Raw genomic sequence first — 13,917 nt, 5'->3', positions numbered from 1 at the left:
AATGTCTTGGTAATCCTCTGATTTCATCATTCCTTTGATACATTGAGTGCCTCCAGGACCAAAGGCAGCAAAGCAGCACCACAGCATGATAGAACCTGTACCATGTTTTACTGTAGGAAGGCTGCTCTTTTCCTTATGGGTTTCATTTCATTTCTCATAAACCAGCTGTGGCTGTTTTTTCCTCAATCGCAGACTTCTGTCATTGAGTTTCTTCTTAGTGTCACATCCTTTTTTATGCTGTAAAACCATCATTCACCATTCATTTGCTGAATTCAAGCCATGTAAAGACTGAGACTTAAACAAAAGTGAGTCTTCTTTTTTTTTTCGTGAGACTATTTTCATGCCAATAAGTGTGTCTGGGGTACATTTTGTGTACATTTGTATTCTGATTATTATATTAGAAAATTTGTTCATTTGCATCAATTTTGAAGATATTCTGAATTATGAACTTAGAATTCAGGGGTTGCTAATTAATAATAATTTTGAAGAAGACCATTTTCTTTTATTTGTCACTGATTGCTTTTATAAAATTGTTCACGGTGACTCTTTTAAGAATACATGGAAATTATTTCACTTTCCCTTCTTTTAAAAAGATACGAGACATATGCCCTGATGAGGACTCTGTGAGTTGAAACGTATTGGTGTGTCCATATATAAATAAAGGATTTTTTGTTTCACATATATAATCAGAGTGCCCTGGATATTTTTTTCTGACTGCCATTGTACAGTTTCAACTCTTACAAGACTTATTACACTGGACAGTTGTTTTTTCCAGTTTATTAAATCCCAGACATATAAAATATATTTCATTGAACATTGACACACTCCTATCTTTAATTATCTAGTTAGAAAAGTCCAGAATATAGAATATGCACAAAAAAATATATGTATTTCCACATCAATCACACTTGTTTAAGTTTAATACTGGACCATGATTGGCTGCCAAACAAGTTGTGATTTCACAAATAGTGCTTGTATATACACACATGTTTAATAATAACATAATATAGAGTCTGTTCAACAGATGAACATGAAAATGGCACTTTAATAAATGTCCACTGTACAGTTTTTTGACTGATAGGCTGATGAAAACAGTGAAACAGTTAAAAACAGTACTAGCTGGCTCAGATGATGGGGTGTGAAGGCATTATTCAAACAGATCTTTTTTAGTTTCACAAATCTGTCTGAATAGTTTTAATGCTAACACTCAAACTTTATTCCTGTGAGGAACTAAAAAATCATGTTTCACTATTCCACCACCTTTTAAATTTTTTAAAAATATATTCAAGAAAGCAGTTTTAACTGCCCCCTTTTTATTTACCTACAGAAAGTCGACTGAGCACTTTGCAGCCATGTCCCACTTCAAATTCACACAACACCGTACACCTCCAACTGGGAGCTGCCCTGTACGACCACAATCTTCTACCATTGGCCAATGAGCTGGAGGTTAAGTGCTTTAGTCAAGGACACCTTGACAGTATCGTTGGTGTCAAAAATAGTGCAGAGCAAAAAAGGTGTAATTTTAGCTCAGACTGCAGACAACACTTTGAGCTGACAAAGAACTTGGCCCCAAGGAATTCTTAACAGATAGGCAGACAAAGCTGCTCGGTGCTTTTCCTCTGACTCCTGACACTGTTGTTACAGTTTCAGAAACAGGAGCAGAGAGAGACTTCATGCTCCTCTCTGCTTTAGTGCAGGTTAGGCTTTTTAACTGGAGCTGGCTGGTCCTGGTTCCTTGTCGTGACACGATCGTTCACCACGTTCCTCAGTCGTCTCTGCCAGGCCGACTGATCATCCAAACGAAGCCTTTTTGCTGAAGGACCATCTTCTCCTTCCTCCTCCTCCTCCTCCTCGCTCAGTGATACCACATACCCTCGCCTGTTGGGTGACCTGCCTGTTTTGATCATGTTGTTGATCTCACGCAGACGCTGTGAAAACAGGAGGGAAATCTTCAGTCACAATCACGCACAGAGTGATATAATTTGAAGATAACAATGACAAACATATCCGTAGATAGACCTCCGGAGGACTTGAGTTGAAATAGTAGCACAGCCCGGTTGTGCGAGGTGAGAGGGTTTCAGGGTTGAATGGGGAAAGATAGATGGAGGGGCTTCTGCACAACTGGTGTCTGTTAGGAGATGCTTTCATCGGTTGGGGGTATGGAGACAAAGGAGGAGTATCACCCTGCAAAAAAGTGACACAGCTTGTGTTAGAAAATCCAGTCTTAAGAGATAGAGTATTACAGTATATTACAACATTTTGGGACCTCAGCTTGTGACCTTCTCCTCTTGTTCTGTTTGGTCAGCTGAAATGGTTCACTTACCTTAGAGGTCGGGGCAAACTGCTTGGCGAAATGCTGCATCTTGGTCGTGTAGACCTGGTTGTAAAAGTAGATAAGATTACCCCTCTGCTCCTCAGAGGGTCCTGGATAATGTGTTGATGGTGTGTTGGGAGTTGGGATACTGTTGCTGTGGTCTCCATAATCTGTAAGCAATCATATATTTAATAAAATAAATCACTCCTAATCTTGAAATTACATCATTACTGATATCATGCAAGTAATATGTTTTAAATTATTGTGGTTACTTTACTTTATGTGTCCCATTTTTGTATGCAATGAAGAATTGCTCTTCAGCTACCTAATACATGATTTATGGCTGACCATAGATTTGCTGTATAAAGAGGAGGTTCAGTTAAAGGTAACATGGTGGCGACATAGATAAAGGAAAATTAGCATTTTTAATCTATGTACTAAGAAATATGCACAAAATGCTATTGATGTTGGTGAGTCAAGCCTCTGATGTACAGCAGGCTTTGCTGATGTTTATGAGGCAATTTATGCTTTAATCACGGGTTTAATTAATCAACTTGTTTTCCTGTGGCTGTGAAAGATGAAGTGTTTCATTTGGGCAAACAGGGCGGATCTATGTCACAGCAATAACAAAGTCAAAGCAAGTCTTATCTGTTACCAAATTAGCATCGTTTATGCTCTATTAGAAATCTCAAGTAAAACAATCCATTAGTAACTCAAAGGCTAAATAAACAGGCACAATTACAGTATATTTACTATATTTATGTTGACGTGTATTTGTAAATCTGTGTAATTCCGATTGCCCTGTACCATACTGTATTTTACTATCTAATGTCAACCTTGCTGACTGGTTTATCTCTTGGTAATCAGAGGATGTGCTAATTCCATAGTTACTTCCACATGCATTTATTCAATTTTTTTTTACTAAAGGGCATCTTACTGTTTTCAGTGGGAGCATTTTCCATGTCGCTTCCTGAAATCAGCACGTTTTTGCAGACCTGAGGACAGAAACAGTCTGTTCATGAATATAAGTAATGTAGCCATAACACACAACACAACTTCAAACACACTCAACAGATTTGTCTACTGTTTACATCTGATTACGAGACTGATTGTCACATGGCTTGGGACACAGTCTTAACAGTCATATCCTATTATTTTGTTAATTCAGAGCTGATCCACTTGTATACTTAAGAGATGACAGGAATAACCTAAAAAAAACACTTACACTTTTACTGGTGTGTGGCTGAGACTTGTAGCATTTCATTATGCACTTAAATGGTATCTCCACCTTGGTAATCTGTAAAAGCAAATAACCATAAATTAATCATTGATTATGTATGTAGGTTGTTATTAAAGGAAAAAGTGCTGCATCTGGTATTTTATATTGTTATAATATAACAATATAATTGTTATTGTTATATTGTGAGTCTCTTTAAGATGTCCTTTAATACTAATACAATATGTTTAATAATACAAAGTCAACCAAGTCAGTTCTTACAGTGAGATAATGACATTGATGAGTACTGAACACTCTGTAACGGGTTACAGTGTAATAGCAGAACAAATAAAAGAGAAAGTAATTGGTGTTTTCACTGTGCTCCTTATTTTGACAGTGGAGATATTAATAAATCAACATTATTGCACCATCAATGAAAAGAAATATGCAGTAAGTATGTGAGAATATGAAGTTACTGAATTACAACAAGCCTATATATTTTTTGTTGTATTTCCAACCCGTTGTCACATGATCAACACCAACATTGTCTGCCTTGCTAAAAACATCTGCATGGTTTAGTAAATATTCATGCAGGTGAAATTTACCACATCAGGACAGCATACCACAACAGTCAGACAAATTTCAAAGTGTATTGTAAACAAGGTTAACCTTTAAAAACTTGTTTGGTTCTTTTTAAAAAAAAAAAAAAAATCATAATTGCCCCTAAACACAGACACTTGCAAAGGAAATCCCTGCATATATACCACATGTTTATGATCATTATAAATGCTGAGACCTCCCTTAGATATATCAAAGCCCACCTTAGCCATAATGTAGATGGCACACATGAGCATTTGGTCCAGGTGACGGTCTACCATGAGGTGGGTGCAGTGGACTAGGGAGTACTCAAAACAGGTCCAGATCTTCAACCGCAGCTCATCAGAAATGTCCAGTGTGGAGCACAGCTCCCTGAGACGTCTGCCCATCAAGCTGTAAACCTGAGGCAAAAAGAAAACATCACCACAATAAACATATGGTAACTGTTATTTGGAGCCATGGAAGAGAATATCATTTTACACACTAACAGCCTGTTTTGGTGTGGTAGATCAACTGACCTTGCGAGCAAACAGATGGAGGGAGCTGCTCCCCTGGGGCCTGTTTACAGCTGATGGGGAACTCTGTTGGTCAGTGCCGGCAGAAAGGTCAGCTTTCAAAATGACATCCACTGTCAAAAACAGAACTGATCAGTCAATCGATAGTAAGAATACTGTAACCAATTTGCAATTAAGGAGTTTAATAAATTGAGGAATGTATTAATAGTGTGTTAAATGTGATAGAATTACAACAATAATGTAATAAAAGAAGACATTTAATACACAGTTTATACCTCCTGGTAGGTTTGGGTCAGGTTGCAAGTCTTTTTTCTTTGGATCCTCAAGCCATGCAGGAGGCGTCACCTACATATGACACAAAGCTCACATTAAAGCCACATATGTGTGCTTCAACTACTGCTATTGCAGATGGTCCAGAATGCGGCAGTGTGTCTGGTCTTTGATCCGCCTAAAAGGGCATTGACCTCAACTGGCTGCCTATGGTTTCCCGAATCAAATTCAAGTCACTATTGCTTGCCTTCAGACTGACTTCTAGGCCTGAACCCATCTACTTGAACTCCGTCATACAGGCTTATGCTCCTCCAAGGAATGTCGCCTGGTATTGACCTCCCTGCACACAAGGCAGTCTCAGTCTGAACAGTCCAGGCTGTTCTCGCTTGTGGTTCCCCGCGATGGTGGAACGAGCTACCAAACGCTATCAGAGCAGAGGCGCCCCTCTGTATCTTCAAGAATCTCTTGATGACTCCTCTTTCGAGAGCACCTCCTCTCCTAACACCTCTTACACCCTAACATGCCTGACAAGCACTTACTATGCACTTTCAATGCACTTCTATACCTGATCTTCTTGCACTTCAGCTTATTGAATAGACGTAGTACTTAGTATTTACACCAAGGTCTACTATGGCACTGAAGCTTTTGTGTCGTGTTTGTCCCTCACTTGTAAGTTGCTTTGGATAAAAGCATCTACCAAATGAGCAAATGTAAAGAAATACGGTAGCACTTTTGATGTGTTGATAATGATCCACAGTCATACTGTTCCAAGGAAAGAAAAAATGTAATCATATTTGTAATTTAATCTTACTCAGAAATTAATGTCACCTTGAGAGAACCTTGAGTATAAAATCTTAAATAACCCCCTGATGCCAGGTAAAGAGTTTTTGTGTGCTCTTGCCAACCTGTTGGCAGGTAGGCAGATGGCCCTTGTTGGCTCTGATTTCCTCCCACAGCGGTGAGTTGCTGGTCCAGGCCAAGCTCTCCAGAACTTTATGTTCCATTTGGGCGAGGTGTCTGACAACAGTGTGAGGCAATCCCGCATCAGCACGCAGAACCAGCTCAATCACCTGTCACAGCACAGGAAAGCAACTGTCAAAGTCAGCGGGGGCATGGCTGTCACTCTTTTTTTTGTCGCTGATTCAAATCCCAGATCAGATGCTAAACTATCTGCAAAAAGGTGTGGGACTGCCACTCTCTAAACATGTACACACATACAGGTATACACAAACTCTATGCATACAATATAAATCAAGTTAACAAGCTGGGAAACACACCCTCCAGAAGTGGTATGGTTCCATCTTTAAGATCTGAAGGAGCAGAGGGAAATCACATGGTAGACGGTTGGAGCAGATGCTAATCTCTAGACAACAGGCCACCAGACAGCACTGGATCAGATCAATCTCCAAGATGCCCTGCAACAAACACATGCACATCACAGGTGTTTTACTTCAGAACAAAAATGTAAAAAAGAATCAATAGAGATCAAAACTTTGATTTTAAAAAGGCTCAAGAGGTATATAAACATGTATTGACACATGCTGTACCACTTTGTGATTGTTCATATGGTGCCCCTGGTGGGAACAAAACCTCAACAGCAATTCAAGATGTGGCCACAGGAGGGCAGTACACTCACTGAGATGTCACTGACTGCCAGCCTTTTCCTCTCTTGACTGACCAGGTTCTCCAGGATCTTGTAATACCAGACCGAGGCCTCACAGCAACACTTTACTGCCATCTCTGTGAACAATATCACATGTATTATAAGTGACATGTGTCAGTCACAAGTTTGATACCTATTGCTATAAAATAACCTGCTCTCTAATCACGAGGGGATATAAGGCTCTGTATGTGAGTAGACAGGGGTTTCCTGCCTTGCTCAAAGGCACATTGTTGCTTCTGATAGTACAAGTGAATATTCTGGTTATAGATGTGGTCTGTTGTGTACCTATCTGGGCAATCTTGCCATTGCCCATGATAAAAATCTGGGCTATAAACTAGTAATACTGTGATGGCCATTATCCTCTGTCCTCCAGAAATATTGAACATAAGGTAACACGGTTTCCATGAAGTGGAATGAAGTGCCTTCATAATGCATTCAACTCCAACATTTAAGTGACTTTCTCCTCTTCCAATTGTTAAATCATTGAATATGTTCGCATACCTTTGGTCTCATTTCCCACATTGCTCCAGTGGTGTAGCAGAAACATGTGCAGCATACGTTTTAGTCTCGCTTTAACTGCCTCGGTTGGATCTCTGGAGCAGGCCCTGAATCAGAGGAATCAAAGCAGGAATGGGACCAGGATAAAAAAATGTACTGGAGTTGTTGGTTGGAAAACGCTTGAAAAGTAAATACAAGGCCATGAGCTCAAAGAATTTAAAGTGCACCAAAACCTCAACTAAATGTTTACACATAGTGAAACAAAACTTTGTCTCTATGTAAACCCCACCCTTTGTACCCTTTACCAATAACACACCAGATGTTGAAAACGGTGAGTAGCCCTTTTTATGGTAAGTGACAAAACCTTGCAAGCATGTAAGAGTTAGGTGGAGTAATATTGCAGTAGTACTACAGAGACAGTGCTCTCAACAAAGACGATGTGACACTGATAAAATATCTCAAAACTGTTGCAGTTTATGGTAACTAACAGTTATAGTGTGTGTGAGCCAGTTTTTGCTGTATAATAACATAATCTGTACAGATAAGACAAACAAAATGGCCACGGTATGAGTAATACTGTGAGTCTGTAGCACTAACCTGAACATAGTGATCAGGCGGTCACTCGGGCCAAACCTTGGCTTTTGCGGGTTGTCCTGAGGCTCGGTTGCCATGGTGACCTTCACACTTGCCCAGGATGAGAGTCAGAGCAGGAATGGACACCTAGATAAGAAACACTAAGAGACGATCAGGGCGCAGAAAACACTGCACTGCAGTCAGTCAATAACTTAAGTCATTAAACTACTTAAATAATTCATAAAAATAGAGAAATAAATGGATACATGGTTAAATGTGTCTTATTTTCATTCAGTCTAATACCACTTTATAAGAAACTAGGCCAAATGAAAACAGTCATGCTTATTAAATGAACTGCCTCTAAAAACAGTTTCTTGCACCAAAACCACAGACTGTAAAAGACATGAAGGTGGTGTCTGTGATATCACTCATAGTTTTCTGAAAAGCCTTCCTTGACATTTTGGGAGATACACTTATTTTCTTACTTCCCTGGGCTAGAAGAGATACCACTTTCATGTCTGTACTTTAAATATGAAGCTACAGCCAGAAGACTGTTAGACTGCAGCTTAGCTCATTTTAGCATACAGACTGGATGCTAATGGGAAAAAGCTAGCCTTGCCAGCTCAAAAATCTTCCTATTCGCACATTTAACTCTCTAATTTACCTGTTATCTGTAGTTTGTTTTCATTTGAACACAAAGACAAATTCATATAACCATATAGTGGTATTAAAGAGAGTTATTTGCTGTATAAGAAATAGTTACAACACGTAATTCCCCACATAACCAATACTTCTTCATTTTTTTACATTCCTGTTTGCATACGTAAAAAAAAAAAACTTGTTATTTAATATAGATTAGAGGTGCTAGCAGGTATGTCTTTGGGCTTTGGACAGAGCTAGGCTGTGCCAGATTGAAAAGATAGGTCCTGAGTTTCTTTTTAAAAATATGTTACAGATCGAGCTTGTCATTGCAGCTAACCCCCTGCTAGCTGTAGCTTTACATCTAGTGTAAAGAAATAAGAGGGGCATCAATCTTCTGATGAAACTCAAAAAGAAAGTGAGGAAACATTTTTCTCAAAATGTAAAACTATTCCTTCTAACCTAATGTAACTGTTAAAAGATGCTGCTAGCTACTGTTAACTTCACAAACATGGACTACAGCATCACCCTGGCAGGCAACTTATACATTTCTAAAGTTTACTGTTTAGTCAGTTAGAAAATGGTGACTGTTGACTGAGCTGTCATGTTGAGCGTGCAACAAGAGGAATATTTTAGATGCCAGAGAACATTTGTTTCTGTGGCAAGCAACGAGAATAATTAAACAAAGACTAAGCCTAGCGTGACAGTGCACGTTCCAGTAAGGACTCAACAACAGCATTAAGAGGACAACAGCAAGTGAGATCATTTTAGGCTGAACTGACTGAGTTATGTTCTTTTCCAGCTTCCATTTATGGAGTTTTTGTACCAGATTGTATAATGTGAAAAAATGATTGCGCGTGATGTAGACACAGAGGTCATGCGTCATCTCTCTTGCCCTGTTGTAACACTTTTACAGTGTAACAAGTGTTACAACGGGGTATTTTTACAATGTTGTAGGCCTGTTGGTACTATTACTTAAGCAAAAGATTTTAATACTCCTTCATCCACTGGTAGAGGCCCCTGCTCTACCTCAACCACTTCAATCAGTGTGTGTGTGTGTGTTCACTCTCCTGCCTGAATGGAAACTCTGTTCCTCTAATGATTCCCACATGTGCCGTTTATCATTCTGGGTAACTATCCTCACTGAGGCAGACAGACCTCTGTCTACAGTGTATGCAGATGACATGTGGTGATAGGTGTGTGTGTGTGTGTGTGTGTGTGTGTGTAAGTGTGTGAGTGAGTGTGAGAAAGAGAGAGACAGAGAGAGAGATGTGTGTGTGAGAGAGAGAGAGAGAGAGATACAGAGAACAAAAACAGAAGTTGACAGTTTGTATAAAGGAAGCAGATAGAGGTATGATACAGAAGGTGGGGAAGGATTGAACAGTGATTGTGTATCTTTATCATAATTCATTTTGGTTCACAACGTGTGTTTTATTTTTATAGTTTTTGCCACTAATCCCTGTAATGTCTTGTAAGTCTATATGGGGTTGGACACCATTTCAGAGAAACAGCATGGCTTTGTGGCAAATGAACCTGAACTTATTTTGTGACAGTTAATCTCATATTTGCCAGTCCATCACGTCTTCAGACTTCTTTAAAAAAAAAAAAAAAAAAAAAAAAAAAAGAAGATATTTCCAAATGAAGTCTGAGCCTGCCAGTTATTTTCTTTATTTAGGATATGTTGGAAAAGTTACAGTCAGTTTAGCTGTCTATTTTAAACAGCTGACCTGACTTTTTTTTTTTTTTAACTGTAAACACGCCCCAGTCCACTCACACACAGGCTGGTATTCTCACCAACAACACACTTCAGGAATTAGCATTTATGTCAAAGGAAAAAGGGGCCTCAGAGCTGAAACAGTCTAAATACACACATCTCTACTCTGTTGTATTCAAAACTCAGAGGATATTATATCATTATCAAAAATATCTTCTTGATAAAGAGATATATCATTTGATTTATAAATTGTCAGAAAATACTTGTCTGACCTACAGTCTGAAATATAGATATTCTATTATTTATTATTTAGAACACAGAAAAGCTGAAAATCCCCACAGAACAGCTGGTGTTAGGTAATGTTTGGTATTATTATTTCTTACTCAAACTATTAATCAGTTATCAAAATAGTTGCGCGTAATTTTTTTCTGACATTTGTTTTAATGCTCAATTGAGAGGTTTAATCCCAAATCATTTGTTTATCTTGAAACATTTCCAAGATAAGGGCTTTTTTATCTGGTGCTGATCTAGATAAAACTGTTAATGGCATTATTTATTGATCATTATTTATTGATCATTATTGCAGCTCATTTATCTAGATCCTTTTATCTCTCCATTCCATTTCATTGTTTAAATCATTTTGGGTTCAAATGAGATCATAGGTTCTTCAGCTGTTGGTCTAACACCAGGTTTTTCCACTGCAAGAGTCAGCTTAGTCACTAAAATAGTGAGAGAAGCAGGACTGGCACATTTATAAAAGATACCTCTGACAGACTTAAAGTAACCAGTGTCTGGTCTATCTACAGTATGGTCCACGTGGAGGGAGAACTGCTGGGTAAATGACAAGAAAAACTTGTACTTATTCTCTCCGACTCATTTCCACAGCTGCAGGTGTGAGATCAAACATTTCTCTGAAGTAAGACAACACCTACAACTAATACTGAGAAACAGGAACTTGGAAGTATCAGTTTGCATGCAGCTCCTCGTACAAATGAATCATACTGTAGCCTGTTGTACCTCCAGGCCCTGCCCATGCACTAAAATGTCTGAAGTGTTTATCCTCCTTTGACACCAGATCGATACTATGTGCCGTTACAAATGAGTGCTGGAAAGTGCAGGACAGAGGAAAGTCTGTCAGCAGTAGAGGAAAGTTATAAACTGGACTAAAACATTTATTTTCTGACTTGCCTAAATCTGTTATGCTTCATTGCCTATCTCACTCCGTCTTTTGTCTTTGATGACACTATAAAACAACTTGTCAGTGCATTATATATATATATATATATTATATTATATTATATTATATTATATTATATTATATTATATTATATTATGTGTGTTTGGTATTTTGATTTGGCTGGAAACTTTGTAACAAATCACAAATCAATATGCATTGTAAAAAATGTTTAATCTGTCTCCAATTTATTTGGGTCACACCCATTTCCTGTTTCCTCCAGACTGGCCTTCACTGACATAAGTTAAATCAAACTAGGCCTTACTTTCACTTTCAGACACGTGGTAAACAAGTGACAAAGTGACGATTTATGGATTCATTTTGTTTTTGATCATCAATAAACTTTATTGTTCAGTGCATCGAGTCCTGGCCAATCGAGCTGTTTAACATAGTCAGCTACTGAATTTGGAGGGTCGGTCTGTCCTGCTGCTTTTAGTCAAAGCTTATACAGAAGTAGATGATGTCAGTGTTACGTTTTGATTGGAACTGTCAGCTGACATTTCATGGCAGTTGTATTGCATCTGTTATTTCATCTATGTTAAACGTTTGACTGCCTGTAGCAACTCATGAACAGATTACTTACCGGGTTATGATGAGGTTTCAGGAGCCAGACTAAGGGTCTGCTGGTCTAAGAGTCCCCCGTGTGTTTTTCTGATGTCCGGCTGGTAGCAGTGGAGAGGTACAGCATGGTTTAGTACAGGCAACCTGCTGCTCTGCAGCCTGAGGAAGTTCAGCCCATTGGCCTCTGTCAGCAGACAAGCCCCAACTTGTCATCTGTGTCTGGTTGCTATGATAAGCACTGAGCAGTGGTGGTGGTGACTTACTCTAAGTGCCACCCAGAGGAGGAATGGAGGACTTACAGTAGAGAGGACAAACCTGTTAACCCTTTGTTTTAACTTTATAACTGTTAATGTACTGACTTCTTACAAGACACTGGATTTTTCAAGCACAAGCTTACCAACCTGAGAATGCTGGCAAAGAAAACTGGAAAAAAGTTCAACAGATCCTTTATCCAGCACTGTAATAAGAAGCTGCCAACATACTGTGCAAACAATGTGTTAACATTAACCACTGATGTGACTCTAGACACATTTAAGAGTTAGTGGATAAATAACATTTGTCAAGAAAAAGTTTTTTTCATGTAGTACTTATGTAGTCAATGTGCAGTTACAGTGGCTCTAAGTAGCACTGAAAGAACCCTACAGTGCTTCATGTCACTATTTGTACTTTGAATATTTATTTCATATTAGTAAATAGTGTCGTTCGGTTTGTAACTTTAGCACTTTGATTAAAAAGGAACTATCTTAACTAAGAAAAGTAGGGAGGAAGGAGAAAAGAACTACTACAGTAAAGGGTTCAATTGGCTAAAATGAAGCGGATACAGTTTATTTTGTGCCACTATAAGAAAGGTTTGTTCCCTGACCTGAACAATGTCACTTTGAGTAGAACAATAAGTATATAGATGTGAGGAAAGTGTTCAGCTGTTCAGAGGAGAAAAAGTGCCAGAAAGTTCCTGGTATTGATGATGTCTTGAATAAGTTCCCCAGACAAAGCAACAGGCAAAGGCACACTTTATGGATAGTCAGAAGAATATGTTTAATAAAAATAATTAAACCTCAATTTCCTCTATAGAACTTCATAGAAAGTAATCCAATAAATTACAAATGACTTTTAAGACGCGTTTTCCTGCACTACATAAAGAATTATTTTGACTACACAGACCACAACTTGCAAATATTACAACTTTTCCAATGAAAGAAAAAAAACAAGACAAAAACTGACCAGGGTGACATTTAGGATATTATCAAGCTTGAAATAAAAATACAAAACCAATGATGCTAGTTTTGTCATCTCAGTGATTACATGTATGAAAACTGAACGAAAACCTCCCTGTACAGCAGTAGTGTGTTTTGTCATTCCTCTTGCATATTGGTCATTGTGTGTGTGTGTGTGTGTGTGTGTGTGTGGTGCCTGTGTTGTGTGTGTGTGTGTGTGTGTGTGTGTGTGTGTGTGTGTGTGTGTGTGTGTGTCGCAGGTTTAACACTGCTTCTCTAGCACTAGCAGTGCTTTGGGAGTCCTTGTACAGTACAACTGAGGGAAAAAAAAAGAGAATAGCAATAGTAAAGCAAAAACCCCAATCTTATGTCTACCATTTTTGCCATTTGTGTCCTAAAGAGGCTCAGCACAGTCATCAATCCATCAACCCATCACTGTGGGGCAACAAAAAGTAGCAAAATTCATTAGATCAGTCACCTACAGCAGAAGTAGCAATGGCTGGGTGTTTGCATAAGGGCACTACAAGTTTAAAGAGAGCAGAGGTGCAGATATACAAAATGACAGTGGCATGTTTAAGTTCATTGCTCAGACATAGAAAAATACCGTACTGTTAGTAGTAATATAATAAAAAATCAAAACAAAAATGCAATTGCATTGCAAGCAAACCCATGACGAGGTCTATATATATATAACAGGCATACAAGAAAACCAATTTAAAGCAACATCAGAACTCAGACATGTCTTTAGTCTTTGTGTTCAGACCGTGGGGTTGTTCATGGTTTGACCCACCAAAGAACAATGCTACAGCAATACGTAAGAACTAAACAGACTGAGTTATTTCAGTGGGTTTCTCCAGCACAGGAGGAGCACTCTGTCGCCCCCCCCCCCCCCCCCCCAGTCCAAACAAA

The 13,917-nt window shown here is 38.7% G+C and overlaps 1 protein-coding gene across 2 annotated transcripts; it reads right to left on the bottom strand.

Moving 5' to 3' along the window:
* Positions 1-1,025: 1,025 nt before the first annotated feature.
* On the bottom strand, positions 1,026-12,006 carry LOC111220233 (retinoblastoma-like protein 2). 2 transcript variants are annotated; one of them, XM_022743265.1, is made up of 14 exons: positions 11,817-12,006; positions 7,671-7,807; positions 7,077-7,180; positions 6,549-6,652; positions 6,190-6,327; positions 5,818-5,982; positions 4,918-4,987; positions 4,646-4,755; positions 4,352-4,528; positions 3,540-3,611; positions 3,252-3,309; positions 2,324-2,484; positions 2,020-2,184; positions 1,026-1,928 (listed from the first exon to the last, which is right to left on the bottom strand). In XM_022743265.1, exons 2-14 carry the CDS (start codon positions 7,742-7,744, stop codon positions 1,689-1,691), a joined length of 1,638 nt encoding a protein of 545 aa, XP_022598986.1. In that variant the 5' UTR covers positions 7,745-7,807; positions 11,817-12,006; the 3' UTR covers positions 1,026-1,688. The 2 variants fall into 2 exon arrangements, with proteins under 2 accessions (XP_022598986.1, XP_022598977.1); XM_022743256.1 differs by having other exon boundaries at positions 7,671-7,793.
* Positions 12,007-13,917: the final 1,911 nt, after the last annotated feature.

This window comes from Seriola dumerili, unplaced genomic scaffold (assembly GCF_002260705.1).
Source record: "Seriola dumerili isolate Sdu_G_001 unplaced genomic scaffold, Sdu_1.0 BDQW01000003.1, whole genome shotgun sequence".
NCBI lineage: Eukaryota > Metazoa > Chordata > Actinopteri > Carangiformes > Carangidae > Seriola > Seriola dumerili.
Note: the sequence above shows the minus strand (reverse complement) of the source record. Positions and strands in the feature narration are given on the sequence as shown.